The 20,329-nt window shown below is 43.6% G+C and overlaps 1 protein-coding gene and 1 long non-coding RNA gene across 3 annotated transcripts; both read left to right on the top strand.

Moving 5' to 3' along the window:
* The first annotated feature begins 1,907 nt into the window (after window positions 1-1,907).
* SRPRB (SRP receptor subunit beta) lies at window positions 1,908-10,222 on the top strand. 2 transcript variants are annotated; one of them, XM_035134086.3, is made up of 7 exons: window positions 1,908-2,133; window positions 3,656-3,750; window positions 4,138-4,215; window positions 4,748-4,830; window positions 5,915-6,051; window positions 7,089-7,143; window positions 7,939-10,222. In XM_035134086.3, the coding sequence occupies exons 1-7, from the start codon at window positions 1,992-1,994 to the stop codon at window positions 8,153-8,155; spliced, it is 807 nt and encodes a 268-aa protein (XP_034989977.1). In that variant the 5' UTR covers window positions 1,908-1,991; the 3' UTR covers window positions 8,156-10,222. The 2 variants fall into 2 exon arrangements, with proteins under 2 accessions (XP_034989977.1, XP_034989978.1); XM_035134087.3 differs by having other exon boundaries at window positions 1,912-2,420.
* A 519-nt stretch (window positions 10,223-10,741) lies between these two features.
* On the top strand, window positions 10,742-20,124 carry LOC148685703 (uncharacterized). The gene is made up of 3 exons (XR_015950262.1): window positions 10,742-10,941; window positions 15,505-15,612; window positions 18,837-20,124. It is a non-coding gene; the product is annotated as an uncharacterized LOC148685703 (long non-coding RNA).
* Window positions 20,125-20,329: the final 205 nt, after the last annotated feature.

Raw genomic sequence — 20,329 nt, 5'->3', positions numbered from 1 at the left:
TGACAATTTAATCTGGCTCCGTATTGTCTGGTCTGACTGAAAGTGGCTCTCCAGGGTTTCAGCCCCCCTTTTAGGGCTCATCCATACTTCTGCCTGTGCCATGCCTAGAAAGCATGGATCCAAGCTGTTCTCTGCCTGACCCACACTTTCTGGGTATGGTTCCAAGCAGTTTTCTCCTTGCCCTGCTCTTTAACAACAGACCAGAACACATGTCGATTGGGAAATTTCTGTATTGCTGTTTGCTCCAATTGAGCGCTAAAGAACGGTTTCCCCCAGGGGCAAGCAGCAGTAGAAGAGGAAGTGTGCCTGGAGCTTCTGTCCTTTAGGAACCTGTCTAAGGATCCTTCTGACACTTCCAGTGGCAAGTGGTGAACATATTTTCTCAAAGTTCATACTTACAAAAAATTATATATGCTCAACAACGTTGCAAAAAGGGACTAGTTGGCTTGGCAACTATATCAACTGAACATGCCCAAGCATTAGCAGTTGACCTGAAGGAACTGGTGATAAAATTTGCAAAGGAAAAGGCATCCAAAGTGAGATCTTGATGTGCCTGAAATTGAAACTTTAAAGAGTCTTAAATTGCAACATCACAATTCACAAGATTATTCAAACTGATCTGTGTGCTAAAACATTTGAGAAATATATATGTATTACTTATTCTTGCAATTTAAGAAAAAAATAGCAGTTTCGAGTTCTGTGCTTTTCATTTTTTTCCTACGAGATATCTGTTTTTGAAAACAGAAGATAGCTATCGCTGTTGGTGGGGATTTGCAAGTAGATAGCCTTGCCTGCGGCGCAAAATAGCCTGGAACCAGCACTGCCCTAAGGAAATATGTCCTGCGCTTACTGAGATATTGAAGTCCAGCAGTTTAACGCTGAAAATTTCATGCTCTTTTGGTTTTCAGTTGAATAATGTTCACTTTCGGGTCAACAGCAAGGCGCCCTCCCCAAATACTAACCCTCTCTCACCAATTTCATTCCCTTCTTGCCATGGGCGTAGGACATTTTTGGGGGAGGGCAGGCTTTGGGTTGGGGGGGCCGGAACCTCATATTTGTATTGATTTACAGGCTGGGAGACAACCGCAACCCCTGCCCCCCACTTGGCTACGTCCATGCTTTTTGCTGGCTTTACACCTGCCCACTAAGGATAAGTGAGTCCTGTTGTCCAGCCCCCTAAAGCTCATGCTTACAATAACGTCGATGGCGCTTAACCAGGGCTGGATTTAGGTTTGGTGAGGCCCTAAGCTACTGAAGGAATGGGGACCTTTTTATGTCCAGCTGTCCTTTGTCAACACCAAATTGTCACTGTTTTTTGTGTTGAATATATGCTATGTGGTAATTTATGGACCTAATAGATATCTAAAGTCACTTGCACATGTTGCCATGCAACCAGTCCATGCAGAATGCAGGCACCCTATATATAGAAATGAGCAAACCAGTGATATTTTACGGAGCAGGCTAGCAGGCTGGGGCCCATTACTTACACCACAGGAGCCAACACAACACAACACAACACAACACAACACAACACAACACAACAACACAACACACTGTTGCTGTATGTAGGTTTTATTTTATTCGTTTTATATCTTATATTTTGGAAATGTACATCCAGGCTTTTCCCCTTTAATTTTTTTTGGGGCCCCCAAGAGAGTGGGGCCCAAAACTATAGCTTGTTTAGTTTATAATCCGGCACTGCTGCTTAACGTGCAACGATATCCTTTTGGGGGTATACGGACCCGCCTTCCGCCACCAAAACGCTCCCCTCTTCCTTTCGCCTATACAGTACATAGAACGAACCGTGTTACGGTAGTGTGTGTGGGAGGGACGGACAAACTACAACTCCCATGAAGCACCTGGGCTACGGAAGCGCGCGTCCCAGCAGTAGCTGCGCGCGGTGGCCGGAAGGAGACGAGTCCCGGGAAGGACACGTCGTCGCCGCTGCGTCGCGTCGCGCGTAGCTCCGTGGGAAGCGAAAGCGGTTCGAGATGGACGCGGTGGAGGTGACAGCCGCGCGTGAAGGGTCGCCTTCTCCTCAGGATGCTCCGCTGCCGCCCCAGGACTTGGCGAGGGCCCAGCTGCTCGTCTCGGTGGGCGTGGCCCTGCTCGTGCTCCTCGCCTCGTGTCTCCGTGAGTGCCGGCCTCCTTTAGGTGGCAGGGGAGGCGAGCGCCACTGCCTGCGGGGGAAAGAGCTCACACCACCGCCCCGCCAGCCAGCCAGCCTTCCAGTCAGGCTCTGTGCCTTTAAGAGCCACGTGGCAGGCAGAAGTTAGTCAGGTGTAGCTTTCCGCATCGCTGCAGCTTCACGCTGGGAAAAGGCGCCTGCTGAGGAGCTGCCTGCCCTGCAGTTCTTAAAGACACCGAGCTTCTCTTAGGGATCCGAGGTCGTCGTCTTTCGTAGGAATTGCGCCTGCTCAGTAAGAAGACTCTTGACACAGAATGCAGTGGTTCTTCTTTCAAAGAACTGCAGTTCATTTGCATGTTATAGAACCGAAATTTAAAAGTCTGGACTGGAGTTGTAACATTTAGTGTCACAGTTATTATTAGTTGGTATTTCTGGAGTGTTTTAGAGTGTTCTAATGGCTCTACGGGCATTGCGTTCCTGTAGGCCTTACTTTAGCAACATGAGGATAGTATTATTATTATCCTCATGTTGCTAAAGTGGGGCTGAAGATGTGTGAGACAGGTGGGCCGTGACTTGCATAAGCCCCCAGGGCGGGTTCATAGCAGAGGCAAGTTTCAAACGGGGATTGTTAGCTTGCCCTTTCTTGCCATGCCAGATAGAGAAGGAGGAGTTGGGCAGGAGTGTGTGTGTGGCTTTTATAAAATGTTGTAAGTTGTCTCAGGGCTTATACTGGTTGAAAGTTTAATACAAATGGTTACAATAAGTAAGTTAAACAGGGCAATTCAAACACCAGCTGGGCACCAGCCTGGAGCTGGGACAGCAATCAGGCCTGATGTCAATGAGTGACAGCTGTGGGGCCAGTAGGGGATCCAGTAGATCTCAAGCTGGCTTATGGTAGGATAACTGTGAATTCTGTGGCAGCAGAGTGGCCCTGGTATCATCCTCCACTTAGAGGCCAGTAAGGCTGGGTAGAGAAATACCTCTGCAAAATTCAAGGCGCCTCAAGCCTGGTGCAATGGGGGGTTGGATTGTAGTTGTAGTCCCTCTCCCCTTCAGCTCCCCTTCAGCTGGTCCCAACCAGGGCACATGTGTTGTGCTCATCTTTAATGTGCTATGCCTGAAATCACATCCTTTATAAATCAGACGATAATGAATTTGCCCATGTTTTCTGTCATGACAAATCAGGTGAATCTTTACTATATACTACTAAGGTTGTAGTGTAAACACAGTGACCAGACAGTATGCCCCATTGAACGAAATGGGACTTATAAGTTGGGCAGCTACAAAGAAAGATGGTAGAAATAGATAAAAGCAAACTTTAGTATGATGTGTAATTTTATTTGTGTGTGCATGTTTAAATGTGTTTGGCTGCTCTGAGAAATGAATTTCCTGTGTCAGATACTTAAAGCAGTGTTAGACTTAATTAAAGGATGCATGCATGAAATGCCTTGTTTTAATGTTGGCAAAATTGAGTTGCCTTGGGTATAAGCCTAAATACACCCCTCTAAGTTTTATCCTTCTTTCTAGTGATTTGGATATTTGTGCGGACCAGAAAGAGCAGTCGGAGAGCAGTGCTTCTGGTGGGTCTGTGTGACTCAGGGAAAACGCTTCTGTTTGTTAGGGTATGTGAATTCCTGTTTCAGTTTCTTTTGGACAGTTTCTGATTAAGTTTTTTGGCACTTCATTTTGTAAGATAAAGTAGAAGCATGGAGTATCAACTTGCACTGTTAAATTTGTTGTTAATATAGCTCAGTCGTAGGCAGCATATATGAGATGCAGATATATTTGTAAAAAAATGTTTTGTCAAAGGTGCTATCAGGGTATCTACAGATATATTCTGGTTCAGATTAGTTTTGTTGAATTAAGTGGCTAGATTAAGATTCAAGGGACTGTTTTTTGAAATAAAAATTGCTCTTTCCAACTTTCTGCTGTGTAGACTATAGCAAAATCATTTTAATTAGATGAATATTTTAATTAGTGAATATTTCACTTTCTTTTATTTTTCTTAGCTATTAACAGGCAATTTCCGAAATACACAGACTTCTATAACTGATAGCTCTGCCTTGTACAGAGTAAATAATGACAAGGTAAGAAGATGTAATGTTTTGTGTTCTTTAATGTTCCTAGATTATTTTGAAATGCATATAAAGTCATCAGGGTACAACCTTTCTAAAGCTGAGTTGGTCTGTGCCATGGTGGAAATGCTACCGATATGTATGTTGCCTTTAGTTCATTGATAGAAGAGAGGCAGATGTAAAACTAATTTCTGTATTTCAATACTGGCAATTTGTGTCTATAAAGTAGAAGAAGCCAGTATGGTGCCATCCATATGTTGTTAGACTGCAACTCTGGCCATGCTTGCTGGGGTTAGTGTGAGTTGTAATCCAACAACATCTTGAATACAAAATTAAATCAGTTTATAATATTTATGTGAAAGACTAAATATATGAAAATGGTGCATTAAATAGTTGGAACAAATAGAGATTGATAATGATTTAAACACAAGTAAGAGCATATGGATCTAAGCAGAATAGAGTAGACTGATTGTGACCCTCAGGCTAAAAGAATCATGTCTGCCTCATTTAATGTTCATCAAAATATTTACTGCTTCTCCTACAGAGAACAAATGTGACATTGATTGACCTTCCAGGCCATGAGAGCTTGCGCCTTCAGTTCTTGGATAGGTTCAAGGCTGCAGCTAGGTAAGTATTGGAGGAATGGATGTTTGTGCATTCAGGTTGTAGCCAAAAATAGCTTTGATGGTGGTGTGCTGTATGCAGTTGCTGTAATTAAACCTAGGCACCTATGGATTGGGGGAGAATACTTGAGTCGCTACATCTCCACTGTTCTTCCACAACCTGTATTTAGGTGCATGGTAGCATTGGGGTCAGTTTTTCAAGTCTAGCTAGTCAAAAAGTCTGCAGGTGCTGGAGACTATTTGGGTGAACTGCTGAGAGTGTAACATCTGTGTATTCTCTTTCTGCTAAAGTTGGTGAGAACGTGTAGACATAGAATTGGGTAGGGGACAAACAGCAAAAATAAAAACAAAATTTAGAAAGAAAGGACACGAACTGAGATGGGGCAAAGAGGGTAAAATAAAGAAGCAGCAAAGATGGGGGGCTACAGATGTGGTGCAGAGAGTGAAGATTTATTGTGAAATGACTTTGATATATTGTATGGGAAACTACTCAGAGAGGCCTGCAATGGTGTAGAGCAGGGGTAGGCAACCTAAGGCCCAGGGGCTGGATGCGGCCCAATCGCCTTCTCAATCCAGCCCATGGATGGTCCGGGAATCTGCATGTTTTTACATGAGTAGAATGTGTGCTTTTATTTATTTAAAATGCATCTCTGGGTTATTTGTGGGGCATAGGAATTTGTTCATTTCCTCCCCCCCCCAAAAAAAATAGTCTGGCCCACCACATGGTCTGAGGGACAGTGGACCGGCCCATGGCTGGAAAAGGTTGCAGACCCCTGGTGTAGAGAAATTGGTGCTTTCAGGAAATTGTTAAAGAATACACTGAATGAAAATTGTAACTCAATTGTTTTCCCATGGATAATGTGCTAGTGTGGCCCTTGTGAGTTAGCAATAATGTAAAAGCAGCCCTTGAAGTAATTTTGAATCTTTCATCGCAGTATAGACAGTATCAAAGCTTGTGCTCGGAGCAGAATTTCAGGGCTGCTTGCATGCAGTTAAACGTTCCATGGAGGCTATCTGTTCACCGATGCTGCTAGCTGCAGAACTATGCCATACGAGACCATGCATGGTGTACTCTCTTTATTCCGCAGGGCAATTGTATTTGTTGTAGATAGTGTAGCATTCCAGCGGGAGATGAAAGATGTGGCTGAATTCCTGTACCAGCTCCTGATTGACAACGTAGTGCTGAAAAATGCACCTCCCCTGCTAATAGCCTGCAACAAGCAAGGTAGTGCATGTCTATTTGGAATCAAAATGATGACTGTTGGTAGATTTTTACAGCAAATTGGCATTTTACCATGTCCTTTTTCTTGCATAAGACATGGAGTATCTGTACATGTTTCTTCTATATGCCATACAAATGAACCCTTTGTACATTACATTGGATAAATAACCAGGCTGTGCTATAAAAAACTGTACAGCCTGTAATCACCCAGCAGAGGCATCCTTTTAATTTTACTATTCCCAATCCCTGTTGTAATATAGCATTTATATTTGTTCAATTGATTGTAACTGTGATAGGAGGTGACCATTTCATAGTCTGTCTATAAAGTAGTCTTATCATTTCATATTCCTCACCTTCAGAGGCCAGCCTGACTGTGCCATCACCTACAGCTTTCCATCTGGCAATAACCAGGAAGAGAGCCTTTGTGCTGGTGCCCATATTCTGGAATGGTCTCTTCCCCAAAATAAGCCATGGTACCAATGCTATTACAGTTTCAGCATAATCTGAAACCTTTTGATTTGCCTTGGCTTTTGCTGGTTCTTGATGCCTGTCATCAAGAGTTTTAATTCATTAGGGTTTTAATTTAATTTAAATATTTTATTATATATTTCTGTAGAACTATCAAATTAGTGCAGTTTTGAATTCTACCTAAAGAACTGAACTGTGGCATCAACTTGTAATTTTATGAATATGGGGTGTGACTGCTCTCAAATTAAGGAAAAAGAATGGATTGTGAGAGTGCATGATAGTTTTACTGCCATGTGTTTTCTTGCTTTACCTGCTCGCTTTCAGTGACATTTTGCTGACAAGGATTTTAAAAAAGGTAGTTCCAGTCTTTTCCTTGGAGCCTTCAGTTGTCTCTCACTCTGTTGGTTTCCCTTTATATAACTGCCAATGAGGCCTTTGTACAATACGCTTAGGAATTCCCAATAGCAAAAACCCAACAACAACAAAAACCCTGTGGCAAAATTGCAGGCTCCTTTTGTAGGTGAAATATTTAGTGCCAAATAACCCAAGGTTTTCCTTCCTTCCTTCCTTAGATGTTACAATGGCAAAATCTTCCAAACTCATACAGCAACAGCTGGAGAGAGAACTGTAAGTTGAAATGGTTGGTTTGTCAAATCTCATTCATGTGTATGATGTATTGTCCAGAATTCTTGCCTGCATCTGATGTGACATCTCATACTTATTATCTCCATATGCGTCATAGTTTATTGCAAAAGGATGACTGAAAGGAACACAGAGCCAATAATTCGCCATGAGAAATGAAATGTATACTAAGGACAGTTCTGACCATAGTTTCCAAACTGTTCAGATGCCTGAAGTGGGGGCGGGGGGAGAGGGAATTGCTGGACGGTGACGTAGAAATCAGTTTAATCAAATCAGTTCACGTGTATCACATTTTTTTGAAATATTGCCATGATTCAGAAATCTCACTAATAATTTTTAGTCAGTTAACAGATGAATTGCCAGTTCTTCTCCTGTGTCCAGCAGGTGGCAGTAATATAACTTGGGTTGGTCAATTTTAAATGCGATCCTGAAAATACATTTTCATCTTTAACTGACTGGGATTCTACCTCTTAAAAGGGTGTAGGGCATTACACAGAGAGAAAAAAGAGTTCTCCCAGTCCCACAGGCCAGTTTCCCCCAATCCTGCTGTATCTCCCCCTTCTTTACCAATTCACTGCATATGGTTTGCACTTTAGAAACTGAATGGTATAAAAAATACAAACTATATTATCACATTATTCAGTGTGATAAAATAGAGCACCTCCAGAAATAGGAATGTTGTCGTTGCCAGTTTAAAGTGGATATCTCTAAATCAGTGGGTTGCGCTTTCACAGTCTGTTTTTCTTCTTCTTCTAAAGTTAATTCTCTCTTCTCCAACAGCAATACCTTACGAGTGACCCTCTCAGCTGCCCCAAGCACATTGGAAAGCACAGGCTCTGGATCTGCCTCTCAGCTTGGGAAGAAGGGCAAGGAATTTGACTTCTCCCAACTGCCCATGAAAGTGGAATTTATTGAATGCAGTGCCAGAGGAGGCAAGGGAGAGGAGGGTAGTGCTGATATTGAAGACCTGGAAAAATGGCTAGGAAAAATTGCCTGAACCTGGGAGGTAGCAAAGGCAACTGCTGGGAAAATGGTATGAATTGGAATGAAATTTTAACGCATTGCCAGGCACAGCCTGGATGGGGTGAAAGTAGCACTTGGAACTGCAATAAGGGGAAATTCATTCTGTGTTCTGCTCTGTTTTCGGCCATCTCTGCTTACCCTTTAGCAACTCATTCATTGTTACAGAATGTTCTGCTGGGATAACGGATCTTTCAGCAAAGTGCAGCCCCCTTTGCGCTTTCCGTTCTCAGCAGTTTCCCCTGCTTCATCTTAATCGGAGAGTCTTTAAACGAGGATTCTATTTTTGGATGAAAGTTGCAAGATACTGTGGAGTTACTTCAAACTATCATTCCAGGACTGTAATTTCTCCACTTCTGGGTTGCCTTCTGTTGATATTCTCACCTGAGATACTTGTGAACACCCACTTGCCCATTCACATTTTATTTGCTTGCCCATTTCATTACCTGGGAAACATTACAATATTCAGGAGTGAATGGAACCTGCTCTTATAGCATTGTGCGTGTTTGTGAAGGAAAGTTATGGGTTGCTAGTTAGATGCATCAGCAGAGGAGGACACTGCTTGCAATGCCTAGAATTGCTGTTCTCCTAGGTTTGGGCATTGTGTTGTTTCTGCGAATAATTTGTTACTGAATAATTATCACACAAAGCCAGAAAACTCAAGTAGCTGAGGAAAATATTTTGGGTTCTACTTCCAAGTAGTTTTTTCCCAGTCAGGGAGGACTGAATTGTGATGTACTACATTTTGCTTGATTGGTATTACAGTGTTCGAAATGTGTTTCTGATTAACTACTTCCTATTCTTTGGCTGATCTGGCTGATTTTTTCCCCATCTTAGATCTGGCAATCACTAATGTAACATTCTGCATAAATCTGGTTACAGGTAGGTAGCCGTGTTGGTCTGGATCGAAGTAAAATAAAAAAATTCCTTCAGTAGCACCTTAAAGACCAACTAAGTTTTTATTTTGGTATGAGCTTTCGTGTGCATGCACACTTCTTCAGATACAGTGAACATTTTCATACAGTACATTTTCACTGTATCTGAAGAAGTGTCTGAAGAAGTGTGCATGCACACACTTCTGAAGAAGTATCTGAAGTATCTGAAGTATCTGAAGTATTCTGAAGAAGTATCTGAAGAAGTGTGCATGCACACGAAAGCTCATACCAAAATAAAAACTTAGTTGGTCTTTAAGGTGCTACTGAAGGAATTTTTTTATTCTGCATAAACTTCACACCAAAGGAGTGTTGAGTGCCTAGCTTTTCAGTTCTGAATATGTTATCCATGGGTGGACTGAAGCCTTCCCACAGTGCCCCCAAGACCTGTCAGTGCCCCAGGTATTGGGAAGTATGTCTGACAAAAGAATTTTAACTGTCCTGTGATACGTTAGGACAATTGTCAGAACTGCATAGCTGTGTTTGACTACTAAGCTAGGCATAGCTGTTCTAAATAATGTCCATGTGTAATAATGTGATTTGCTTTTTAACATTTTTTTTAAAATAAAAGAAAGATGCTTAGGGTACCATTCCACAAAGGTCTGAAAGATTTTTACAGCATACGAATTGTATATCCCAGCAGTGAACACTGTCATTTCAATGGGATATGTGTGTCTATAACTATAAAACCCACCCAGCTACTGCTTCTGGATGCTTGTTTACTATATTCCCATAGACATGTGTCTATTCCTGCAGTGAATTTGCTGTAAAAACACTTCCATACTGTTCGGAACAGCCCTAATGTTTTAAGTGCATCTAGTAAAATCCATGTATGTTCATTGTTAGTGGCTCAGCCGCCATCATGGTGTGCTCCAAATTGTGGATTGTGTTGGAAATTAGTTTCATACTTGCGTGCAACTGAGTTTGGGACATTTGGACATGAAACAGCAGCATCCTGTCTGAAATCTGAGCTCTAGAACTGTGCTTGTCATTATGCTCATGGCTAAAGTTGCTGTCATGTATGTATGGGACTGAAGAGCTGCAAAGATGCAAGAATCCATCTCTTTTAAATTATTCTCTACTGATATCTGTAAATAAACATGTTTGACTAACTTTTGACTGGAATTTCTACTGCAGCTCTGGTATCCCTTGTCATTGTTATGAATACTTTCTTCAAATAAGGCAGTGAAGCAATGCATTTACACTGTTCTGGTTCACTGAAGTGAGTTCATTTTCAAACACAGGATTTTGTGTTTGTTTTTCTTGTACAAAATGTTTATATGCTTAGAAGAAATCCTAACTTGTGTCTCAGTAACCAGTTTTTTACACAGAAGGAAACAGTAGCAGTGTTGACTTAAACAAAAATTCTGAACTTGATGTTAGGGCAATATCTGTCACAAAATAACTGCATCAGGCTAGAAGGTAAATAAAGCTGGATGAGTTTGTGGGATAGGACTCATCCATTGTTTAGATGGTGGTGCAGGGGGCATGATTGGATAGAATCCAAAATAAGCTTATTGACTCATGGAGAGCTTTGCTGCAAAGGTCAGAGAGACTATAATTTCTTTTCCACATGCTACCAAATACCACTACACAAAAGCCCACCCTCTCCTCTTTCCCCACAACACCAGCTAATCCCACATCAACATTGAGGAACATTGCCATAACAGGTTAATTCCTAGCGCTCTTTCGAAGAACAGTCTTGCAGTGCAGAGGAGTACAAGAGTGTGAAAAAATAGCTCACTCAATGCCACCGCCCCAGGAGTCAAAGGAAATTGTTACTCGCTTGGAATGCACCCATGGCTTGTTGAAAGTCCACATTGTTCAGCAGGTAAGTTGGAGGAATGTGACAAGAAGAAAGAGGAATCTGAAGTTCTATGCAGAGTTCTATGCAGTTCTCCTTAGCTGTTTGCCGTATTTCGGAGCTTGTGACCGAGACTTGCAAACAGACTTTTGCGAAGGATTGTTGGAAGAGACTAGAGAGCGAGCTTGTGTCTTTTGAATTAAGGCTAGTCACTTGTCTGACCTGAGGCTTGCTTATGGGTTTGTATTTCTGTGGGTGTGCCCATGTCTGAGCACATGGTTTGAGAGCGAGTGGCTACTGCTGAGTCTAAAGGAGGAAGTGAGTTGGGGAAGGGGTTAGCAGCCACCAGCAGTTCTGCTTAGCTGTTTGCAGTCTCTGGGAGCTTGTGAACTCGCATTCGCGAGGGTGGTTAGCGGGAGAGTTTGAGGGAGAGGCCTGGAGTGTTCTCTCACAGTATACGTAGACCCATGAGACATGGATGGCAAAGGAGCTGCTGCGGTGTTCTGCAACACCTGTGCCACGTTTGTCTTCCTGCCTGAGAATGTGTGGAACTACACCTGCAGCAAGTGCAAGCTGGTTGCCTCGCTGGGAGAGAAGGTGCAACAACTTGAGGCCTGCTTATCCACTATAATCTGCTGTTTGCCATTGTCACACAGCACCACACAAGTTGATTATAAGGTGTACAACATTAATGTCTCCATCCTGGCCTCACCTAGGAAAGAATGCATTTATAGAAACTGTTGAAGCAGATGCAGATGATAAGACAATTCTTACCCCAAAGAGCCACTCCACCCCCCCCCCAATGGCTGGCCCAGTATATTTTGCTGTGGGAGGGGCCTGTCTCCTACGTTTAGAATCCAGTTGGGCTAGTGGTTGACTATTCAACACTGGTGATAGAATACCTTATTTCACTGCACCTAAGGCAGCAGACATCTTGGTTGCAGTTTCCACTGACTTTAAAACTCGAGTTTTGTTGAATTTCTACAAGCTTTTGTGCACAGGAAGCTGCTGTCATGAGTTTCCAGTTCATCTTTATTGTAGCAGTTTATAATGCTTTGTAGCCTCTGGAGAAAACTCCAAGGATGGAACTGAAGAGATAAAAAACTGTGTTCTTCATTGTGACGTTCCTACACGTCATGCAATTTATTGTGCATGTTAAAATTCAGTGGTAAAGTCGTAACTGTGCTCATGTGCATCTGAAACTCCCTGGATGTTTTGGTGTGTGTGTGTGTGTGTGAATATGGTATTTCTGCAGAAGACTCATTTAAAATGGAAAAACTGATTGGAGCCAAACTTGTTGCACGTACACCCTCTTGTAATCAATGTGAAAAGTTAGTTCTGACTCCAGTGGGACTAGGGTGCAACCCAAAATAGCTAGTATGTACCCATGTGGCAGGATAAAGCCATATTCAGTTATAGAAGTAATTTGCTCAAGCATGTGGAACGACTTTGTAAGATACAAAGGTGGTTATGTAGTTCTGATGAGGTCATTCAAAGTCAATCTGACATTGCAGATGGCTATTATCAACCTGTCAAGGTCTACAGTAAAATGTGTGGAGATTTTGCTGACATAATAGGAAGCCTGTTGTCTGATCTTCCATTGCCCATCATTGCTTAATAGTACAGCTTGCTGTTTGTGACTGTTGGGCTAGGACTCATTATATCATCTCCCCTTTTATGGAAAAAAAGAACTCGATGCAATAGCTTTTGACAAGATTCCTCAGAGGCCTCCCCTGCCCCCTGCCGCATTTCGGCAACACTTGAATAATTTTTAGTGGCACTTTTTAAGATCTTCTTTGGCGATCACTCGTAGCCGAGTAAGATTGTCTTCCATAAACACAGTTTTAACAATGGGTCCGTAAGTGACTGTGGAGGCCAATTCTGGATCCACACGCCCTTCCACAGTGGGGACATTGGTTTCCGGGCGGGAGTTGATCACGGTGTGGATTTGCCAAGCGTGCCTTCCTCTTAGCACATTTCTCCCTTGCGTCCCGAGATCGAGTTTCTTCAAAGCCCGTGACACCTTTGGTAAAGGCTGTTCTCCAACTGGAGCACTCACAGGCCAGTATTTCTCAGTTGTCATCTGTTTCCTTGTTCTGCTGGATCTCTCAGCGGCTTTTGACACCATCGACCATAACATCCTTCTGGACCGTCTAGAGGGCTTGGGAGCTGGGGGCACTGTCATGCAGTGGTTCCGCTCCTTCCTCCTGGGCCGTGTTCAGAAAGTGGTGGTGGGGGATGAGTGTTCAGACCCCTGGGCTCTCACTTGTGGGGTGCCTCAGGGTTCTGTCCTCTCCCCCATGCTTTTTAACATCTATATGCAGCCGCTGGGAGAGATCATCAGGGGGTTTGGGCTGGGTGTCCATCAGTATGCTGATGATACCCAGCTCTACCTCTCTTTTAAATCAGAACCAGTGAAGGCGGTGAAGGTCCTGTGTGAGTGCTTGGAGGCGGTTGGAGGATGGATGGCGGCTAACAGATTGAGATTGAATCCTGACAAGACAGAAGTACTGTTTGTGGGGGACAGGAGGCGGGCGGGTGTGGAGGACTCTCTGGTCCTGAATGGGGTAACTGTGCCCCTGAAAGACCAGGTGCGCAGCCTGGGAGTCATTTTAGACTCACAGCTGTCCATGGAGGCACAGGTCAACTCCGTGTCCAGGGCAGCTGTTTATCAGCTCCATCTGGTACGCAGGCTGAGTCCCTACCTGCCCACTGACTGTCTCTCCAGAGTGGTGCATGCTCTAGTTATCTCTCGCTTGGACTACTGCAATGCGCTCTACGTGGGGCTACCTTTGAAGGTGACCCGGAAACTACAACTAATCCAGAATGCGGCAGCTAGACTGGTGACTGGGAGCGGCCGCCGAGATCACATAACACCGGTCCTAAAAGACCTACATTGGCTCCCAGTAAGTTTCCGAGCACAATTCAAAGTGTTGCTGTTGACCTTTAAAGCCCTAAACGGCCTCGGTCCGGTATACCTGAAGGAGCGTCTCCACCCCCATCGTTCTGCCCGGACACTGAGGTCCAGCTCCGAGGGCCTTCTGGCGGTTCCCTCATTACGAGAAGCCAAGTTACAGGGAACCAGGCAGAGGACCTTCTCGGTAGTGGCACCCACCCTGTGGAATGCCCTCCCACTAGAGGTCAAAGAGAACAATTACCAGACCTTTAGAAGGCATCTCAAGGCAGCCCTGTTTAGGGAAGCTTTTAATGTTTGATGGATTTCTGTATTTTAGAATTTCTGTTTTTTTGGAAGCCGCCCAGAGTGGCTGGGGGAACCCGGCCAGATGGGCGGGGTATAAATAATATATTATTATTATTATTATTATTATTATTATTATTATTATTTAAAGATTTGCCTTGAGACAGTCTTTAAACCTCTTTTGTTGACCACCAGCATTACGCTTTCCATTTTAAAGTTCAGAATAGAGTAGTTGCTTTGGAAGACGATCATCAGGCATCTGCACAACATGACCAGTCCAATGATGTTGATGTTGAAGAATCATTGCTTCAACACTGGTGATCTTTGCTTATTCCAGTACACTGATATTAGTTCACCCATCTACCCAACGGAGACACCATTGATGGAATCTTTCGAGGAGTTGGAGATGGCGTTTATAAGTGGTCCATGTTTCACAAGCATACAGTATAGTAAAGTTGGCAGTACAATAGCTTTGTAAACAAGCATTTTGGTTTCCCTGCGAATATTTTTAAGATATCACGCTCTCATTGTGTAAATGTTGACTAAACACTTTGGATCAGAGCCTGCTTGCTTATGGAACTCTGTAAATTATTATTATTTATTGAATTTATATACTGCTCTATACCTGGAGGTCTTAGGGCGGTTCACAGGGCAGTTATACATGGAATATAGATAAAGGTAAAGGGACCCCTGACCATTAGGTCCAGTCATGACCGACTCTGGGGTTGCGGCGCTCATATCGCATTATTGACCGAGGGAGCCAGCGTACAGCTTCCAGGTCATGTGGCCAGCATGACAAAGCCGCTTCTGGCGAACCAGAGCAGCACACGGAAATGCTGTTTACCTTCCTGCTGTAAAAGGTAATGGTAAAGGGGTGCCCTGGCCATCAGGCCCAGTTGTGCCCGACTCTGGGGTTGCGGCACTTATCTCGCTCTATAGGCCGAGGGAGCCAGCGTTTGTCCGCAGACAGCTTCTGTGTCATGTGGCCAGCATGACAAAGCTGATTCTGGCGAACCAGAGCAGCGCACGGAAAAGCTGTTTACCTTCCCGCCGGAGCGGTCCCTATTTATCTACTTGTACTTTGATGTGCTTTCGAACTGCTAGGTGGGCAGGAGCTGGGACCGAGCAACGGGAGCTCACCCCATTGCAGGGATTCGAACCACCGACCTTCTGATCAGCAAGCCCTAGACTCTGTGGTTTAACCCACAGCGCCACCTGGGTCCCATACCTTCCTGCTGTAGCGGTACCTATTTATCTACTATTTAAAAACAACAGGGAAAGCCTAGTGCTATATAAAAATGTGTTATTGAAATTATCTCTCTCTCTCTCTTTTCTTAAAAATGCTGGATATGTTCATCCATTCATTTTGAATATTTTTTTCCCCTCCATAGCTGACCATGGTTTCTTTTGTACTTGCTGCGACAACAAAATGACACGGTTTTGGAGATAACCTGTTTAATGGATGTGAAGCCTTTGGTGATGACTTTGAGAAATGAACAGTAAGAAAATCTGTGCTGCTGAAAAACAACTTTTTTTAAAAAATGGCACTAGTGCATGTAAGGGGAATGATCTAATGATTACTGTGACTTATGGTTGAGTTCAATTATAGCCCAGATTCCATTGGCAACTATTCCCTTGGGGCTGTGCCCCCTCCTTTTAGTCTTGGCTGTCTACGGCTAGCGCTTGTTCTCTGGATTGCCAATTAGTTCAGTGGAGGACCCTCCCCTGTGTGATCTTTGCAGATTGCTCAGGAGAGTTCTATAGTAGCTGTTCCTCGACAGCCCTTCATCCCAGCCAGCCTTTATTAGTTCTGCCTTCTGGTTTAATCTCTTCAATTAACTTGAGTGGGTGTGGGTGGAGAGGAGAGGAGAGGAGAGGAGAGGAGAGGAGGGAATGGAAGCTCCACTACACCTTTGAGAACTTCCCAGTGTTTCATCCACATGTGTAAATCACTCAGTGTAAATGCAACAATTTTCACACATGTTGGATTATCACATGGAACTTACGGTGGTCCTACATAATGTGTGCTGTTCTCTGCAAGAAGCCAAAGTATCTGGGTGCACCCCCGAATTGCAATTGATGATAAACTCTATTGGTTTATAAGTTCTGCTTTATATCCTGTATTTATCTTTTCTTAGCAGTATGTGCCATTAGTTTGGCCTGCCTTCTGTTTAAAATGTAGTTTAGCAAGAATAACTAAATGTCACAGATGAGGAATCTGTTTCCTTCTGGATGTTGTTGGATTACAGCTCCCATCATCCCTGACCATTGGCCGTGAAGACTGGGGCATATGCGAGTGGTACACCAGCAATATCTGTAGGGCTGAAGGTCTGCCATCTGTTTTCTGAGATTAGCACAACTGAAGCAGTATGGGCAAATAGTACCTAAAACACCGTGCTAATGGGGTTGCTTTGCATCCATACTCTGAGATAGTCTTTGGACCAAACATCTTGGGATGCTGTTCACATAATTAGCTATTGCACATGGGAGATTCTCATGTGGAGGGGGCAATCAGGAATGGCACCATGATATGCATTGGGGAAAGAGAATAGTATTTTTGTAATGTGTCCCACCGGGGCAAGGATTTCTGTTTTCACAGAGGGACCTCCCCTCCTCTTGTATCCCATGTACCCTCTTCAAATCTAGGGGGTTGGGGGAACCCCAGAACATATTTAGGGACTATGCGGTGGTGGGGAGGAAGAGGTGGGAATAAAAAGCCAGGCAGGAGGGGGGAATAAAAATATTTGCCTGCCATCTGAGACTAGATAAAGATGGTGTCAGGTGTGCCTCCTTAGGGAGAGTGTTCCACAATGGGGGTGCATCACTGAAAAGGTCCATTTTCATATTGCCACCCTCTGAATCTCTTGTTTGCCGAGAAAGAATTCGTTTCATCCAGTTCTAATGTTTTCTTGCCTGTCTTTTGGATATCTGCCAATTGCTCTTGCCAGTTTGATAGTGGTTCTTGCCTCATAGACTTCTGCTGCATGGTGGCAAGAACCCCAATATTCACCTGGAAAAACGCTTCTTGGATATATGTTTAGCTTTCTCTTACACTGAACTTCATGGGCATATGAGACAATGCTAGACTTCTTAGCTGGCCAGATCTTCAAATGTATGATCAGGTACTTAAGAGTGTTCTCACTTCATTTGTTATTGTGCTGTGTTGAGATCATGATAGTCTTATTGTTTATTCAATTTATAAGTTGCCTAATTAAAAATGCTCTTAGGCAACGGATACATTCCATGTCCTTCTCTTTCTGAATCCTACCCAAAAATAAACCTATTAAAATTAGACATACAGGGTTCTGATGGACAGGATAAGCTCTGGAGCTCTGCTCCTTGTGTTCACTTTGGAAAAGGGGAACTTGAGTAACCCCCTCTATCCAGCACAGAGTCTGTTGCTTTGAGATAAAAAAGTGGCGGGCATATTAGTAAACATGGCTAGCTGGAGCTGGCCCAAGACATTTTGGCACCTGGGGTGGACCCCAAAATGGCTTCTCCCTCCATGTCAGGGAAAGAAGGGGCAAGGGAAAGATATACATCAGGAAGAAGGGGGGAGAAAGATTGACATCGGGATCTGCTGCCCCAGTAGCTCATGCCGCCTAAAGCCGATTACCTCACCTGCCCCATGGATGTGCCGGCCCTGTGGTTACCACTGAAACAGAAATAGGTTATTGAGTTATACACTGTCTCAGTTCATCACAGAACAGCTCTTAGAGTCCCTGTTTTGGAGCAGAGTGCTGCTGTAGTCTTGTCCTGCTTATGGTCTTCCCATGGACTTTGGTTGGCCGCTGGAGGAACAGAATGCTGGACTAGATGGGCATTTAGTTTGACCCAGCAGGGCTTTTCTTCCTTTCTCATGCATGAGGGTCTGTACAGAGCAGTCTTCCCAAACCTGGTGCTTGCCAGATACTTTAGACCAGGGGTGGCCAACTTCCAAGAGACTGAGATCTACTCACAGTGTTAAAAACTGGCGGTGATCTACCCCCTTTTTAGGGGTTCAGGTCACAGTTGTTGAGCTTCTTTTAGGGAGGAAGAAAGCCACATTTTGGGGGGTGCAGGGCAAAAATGTTGAGCTTTTTTTAGGGGAGCCAAAGTTGTTGAACTTATTTGGGGGGAACCAGTGATCTGCCAGTGATCTACCACGGACGTCCAGTGATCTACCGGTAAATCACGATCTACCTGTTGGACATGCCTGCTTTAGACTATAACCCTAGCCGGAGACTACACTGGCCGTATTTTCTGAATCCCCACCCCCTGTCCCTAATAATTGATGGTTGATTGGATTTCTGATTGTGCATACTGCTCCAAAAAGCTTGGAGAAGTGTAATTGTCTGAATTAAGTAGATGAAACCGTCAGTAAAAGACATGTATGCTGGGTTCCTGAAGGTCTTTTGCAAGAGTAATGGAATTCTAAGCAGGTAATGATAATGAAGAGGAGCCCACCATTAGTTATGCCATGAGAACTGCATGTGTTTCCTGGGTAGGCCAGTGTAACTGCAGAGTGCAGATGCCCCTTTTCTGTTTCTTCCGAAACTTGGGAGAGATATAGGGAATGCTTACAGCAACTGGAGTTGCGATGGCGTTCTTAGGTGGAATTTCCCCATGAAATACAGCCACTGAAAAACTCTAGCCATGAGACAATGTTTGAGAATAAGACAGTTTATTGTTGATTGGACTAACATGCTAAGTTCTGGTTTATTTTTGTTTCATTTTTATACAGTTTTATGGAAAGTTGACGTGGCAGCCAATATCCTCCACCAAGCTACTGAGAAACTGAAAGACTCTGCCCTAAACTGCCTGCAGCCGCTCAAGAAATGGGTATGATGTTTTAGTACAGGAAATGGAAGAAAGATGGAGAAAATGAAAAGGGACTTCTCAGGTGATAACCCACAAGTCTGGGCTTAAGAATGCTATGGAGGCTAAGCTGTTTGATAATTATCCAAGTTTGTCTCTGGGTAGAGTGTGTGCCTCTTCCTCCAGTGCCAGGCTTCTTTTTAATTATGTAGGGTAAGAAAATGGTACTCATATTTTAGAACATGACAGCTATTTTCTTAATATACAGTGAGGGGCAATGGGTGAGCTCCTAATTGGTAGCCCATGTGGCACAAAAGAATAGAATGGCAATTCATGTGAGATCAGCATGCTGGGAGATGGGTGCCTTGTCTATCAGTGCCCGAAGGAGGGCAGAAGGCTTTATAGGGTCTTTGGATGTGCTTCAATATGGGAGCCTGTGTGCTAGGAGTTTAAACCTTTTCTTAATTCCCTTAAGTATCAGTTATGATGATGCATATAATAATGCATTTTATTCTCTTTATACACAGTCCTCTCCTTGGTTTCCTACTTATGAATGGCACCCTCTCTGGCTCTGAACAAAACAAAACTGTTAAGACTGGGTTATTGTGTAGGGATTTTAGTTGGGGGCATTGCTGCTGCTGCTGCTATTATTTGTGTATCTTTATTTTAGATCTTATTGTGATTTATGTGGAAATTGTCAGTTTGGTTGTGTACTTTTTGATGTTTTTATTTATTCTTAAGGATTACTTTTGTATTTTTTTTTCATGTCATAAGCTGCCTTGAGCATGGTTTTACTGTGGAAAGGAAGCGTACAAATAAATAAGTATAAAATGGATTTTCTCAATTTCCCCCCATGTGTCCAGTTTAAAGTTCCCTCTATGCATAGCGGGGAGCACTGCTCAGACTGAAGGAAGCATTTCCTAAAATGCATGCTAACTCTCAGTTGTGCTGGAACCTACTGCTCGCTCGCTTGGAGCTAGTCTATTCAGCCAGTTGACCTGGCCTGGTGATGGTTAAGGAGCCAAAATGAGGCTAGTGACATCCTTGCAAGCCAAAACACAGAAAGCTCAATGTCTGCTTGATGAATTTGCCTGTCAAAAAGTATGGAAATTTGTGATGAACAAACTTTGAACTTGGGTGTGGCGGTCTGTGCCACGACTGCTGTCTGGTTGTAGCCTTGCGTGTGCTTGAAAGAGATTAAAATTGTACTAAAGTAGCTTTGCTTGCTTGCATCCAATTTGTATTCTCTTCTGGTCAGCTGGGCTCTTGGAAGTAAACCATACCAATAATCTCCAACAGAACTGTCTGTGGTGTTGTACTGTATTGGCATTTGTTGAGGTTTGGGACTTTCTGACATTTACTATTACTTAAAAGCTGTCTTTATACTGCCTACAATGGTTTTTGCAAACCTTTGTAGGG

Source organism: Zootoca vivipara, chromosome 5 (assembly GCF_965207765.1).
Source record: "Zootoca vivipara chromosome 5, rZooViv2.hap1.1, whole genome shotgun sequence".
Taxonomy (NCBI): Eukaryota; Metazoa; Chordata; class Lepidosauria; order Squamata; family Lacertidae; genus Zootoca; species Zootoca vivipara.
This window is presented reverse-complemented; position numbering and strand designations above follow the sequence as displayed.

Bases quoted from the DNA above. Each gene is read 5' to 3' on its own strand.
- SRPRB (XM_035134086.3), top strand. From the start codon at position 1,992: ATGGACGCGGTGGAGGTGACAGCCGCGCGTGAAGGGTCGCCTTCTCCT. The intron at 2,134-3,655 runs GTGAGTGCCGGC...CCTTCTTTCTAG, and splicing joins GCTCCTCGCCTCGTGTCTCC to TGATTTGGATATTTGTGCGG. The intron at 7,144-7,938 runs GTAAGTTGAAAT...CTTCTCCAACAG, and splicing joins CAACAGCTGGAGAGAGAACT to CAATACCTTACGAGTGACCC.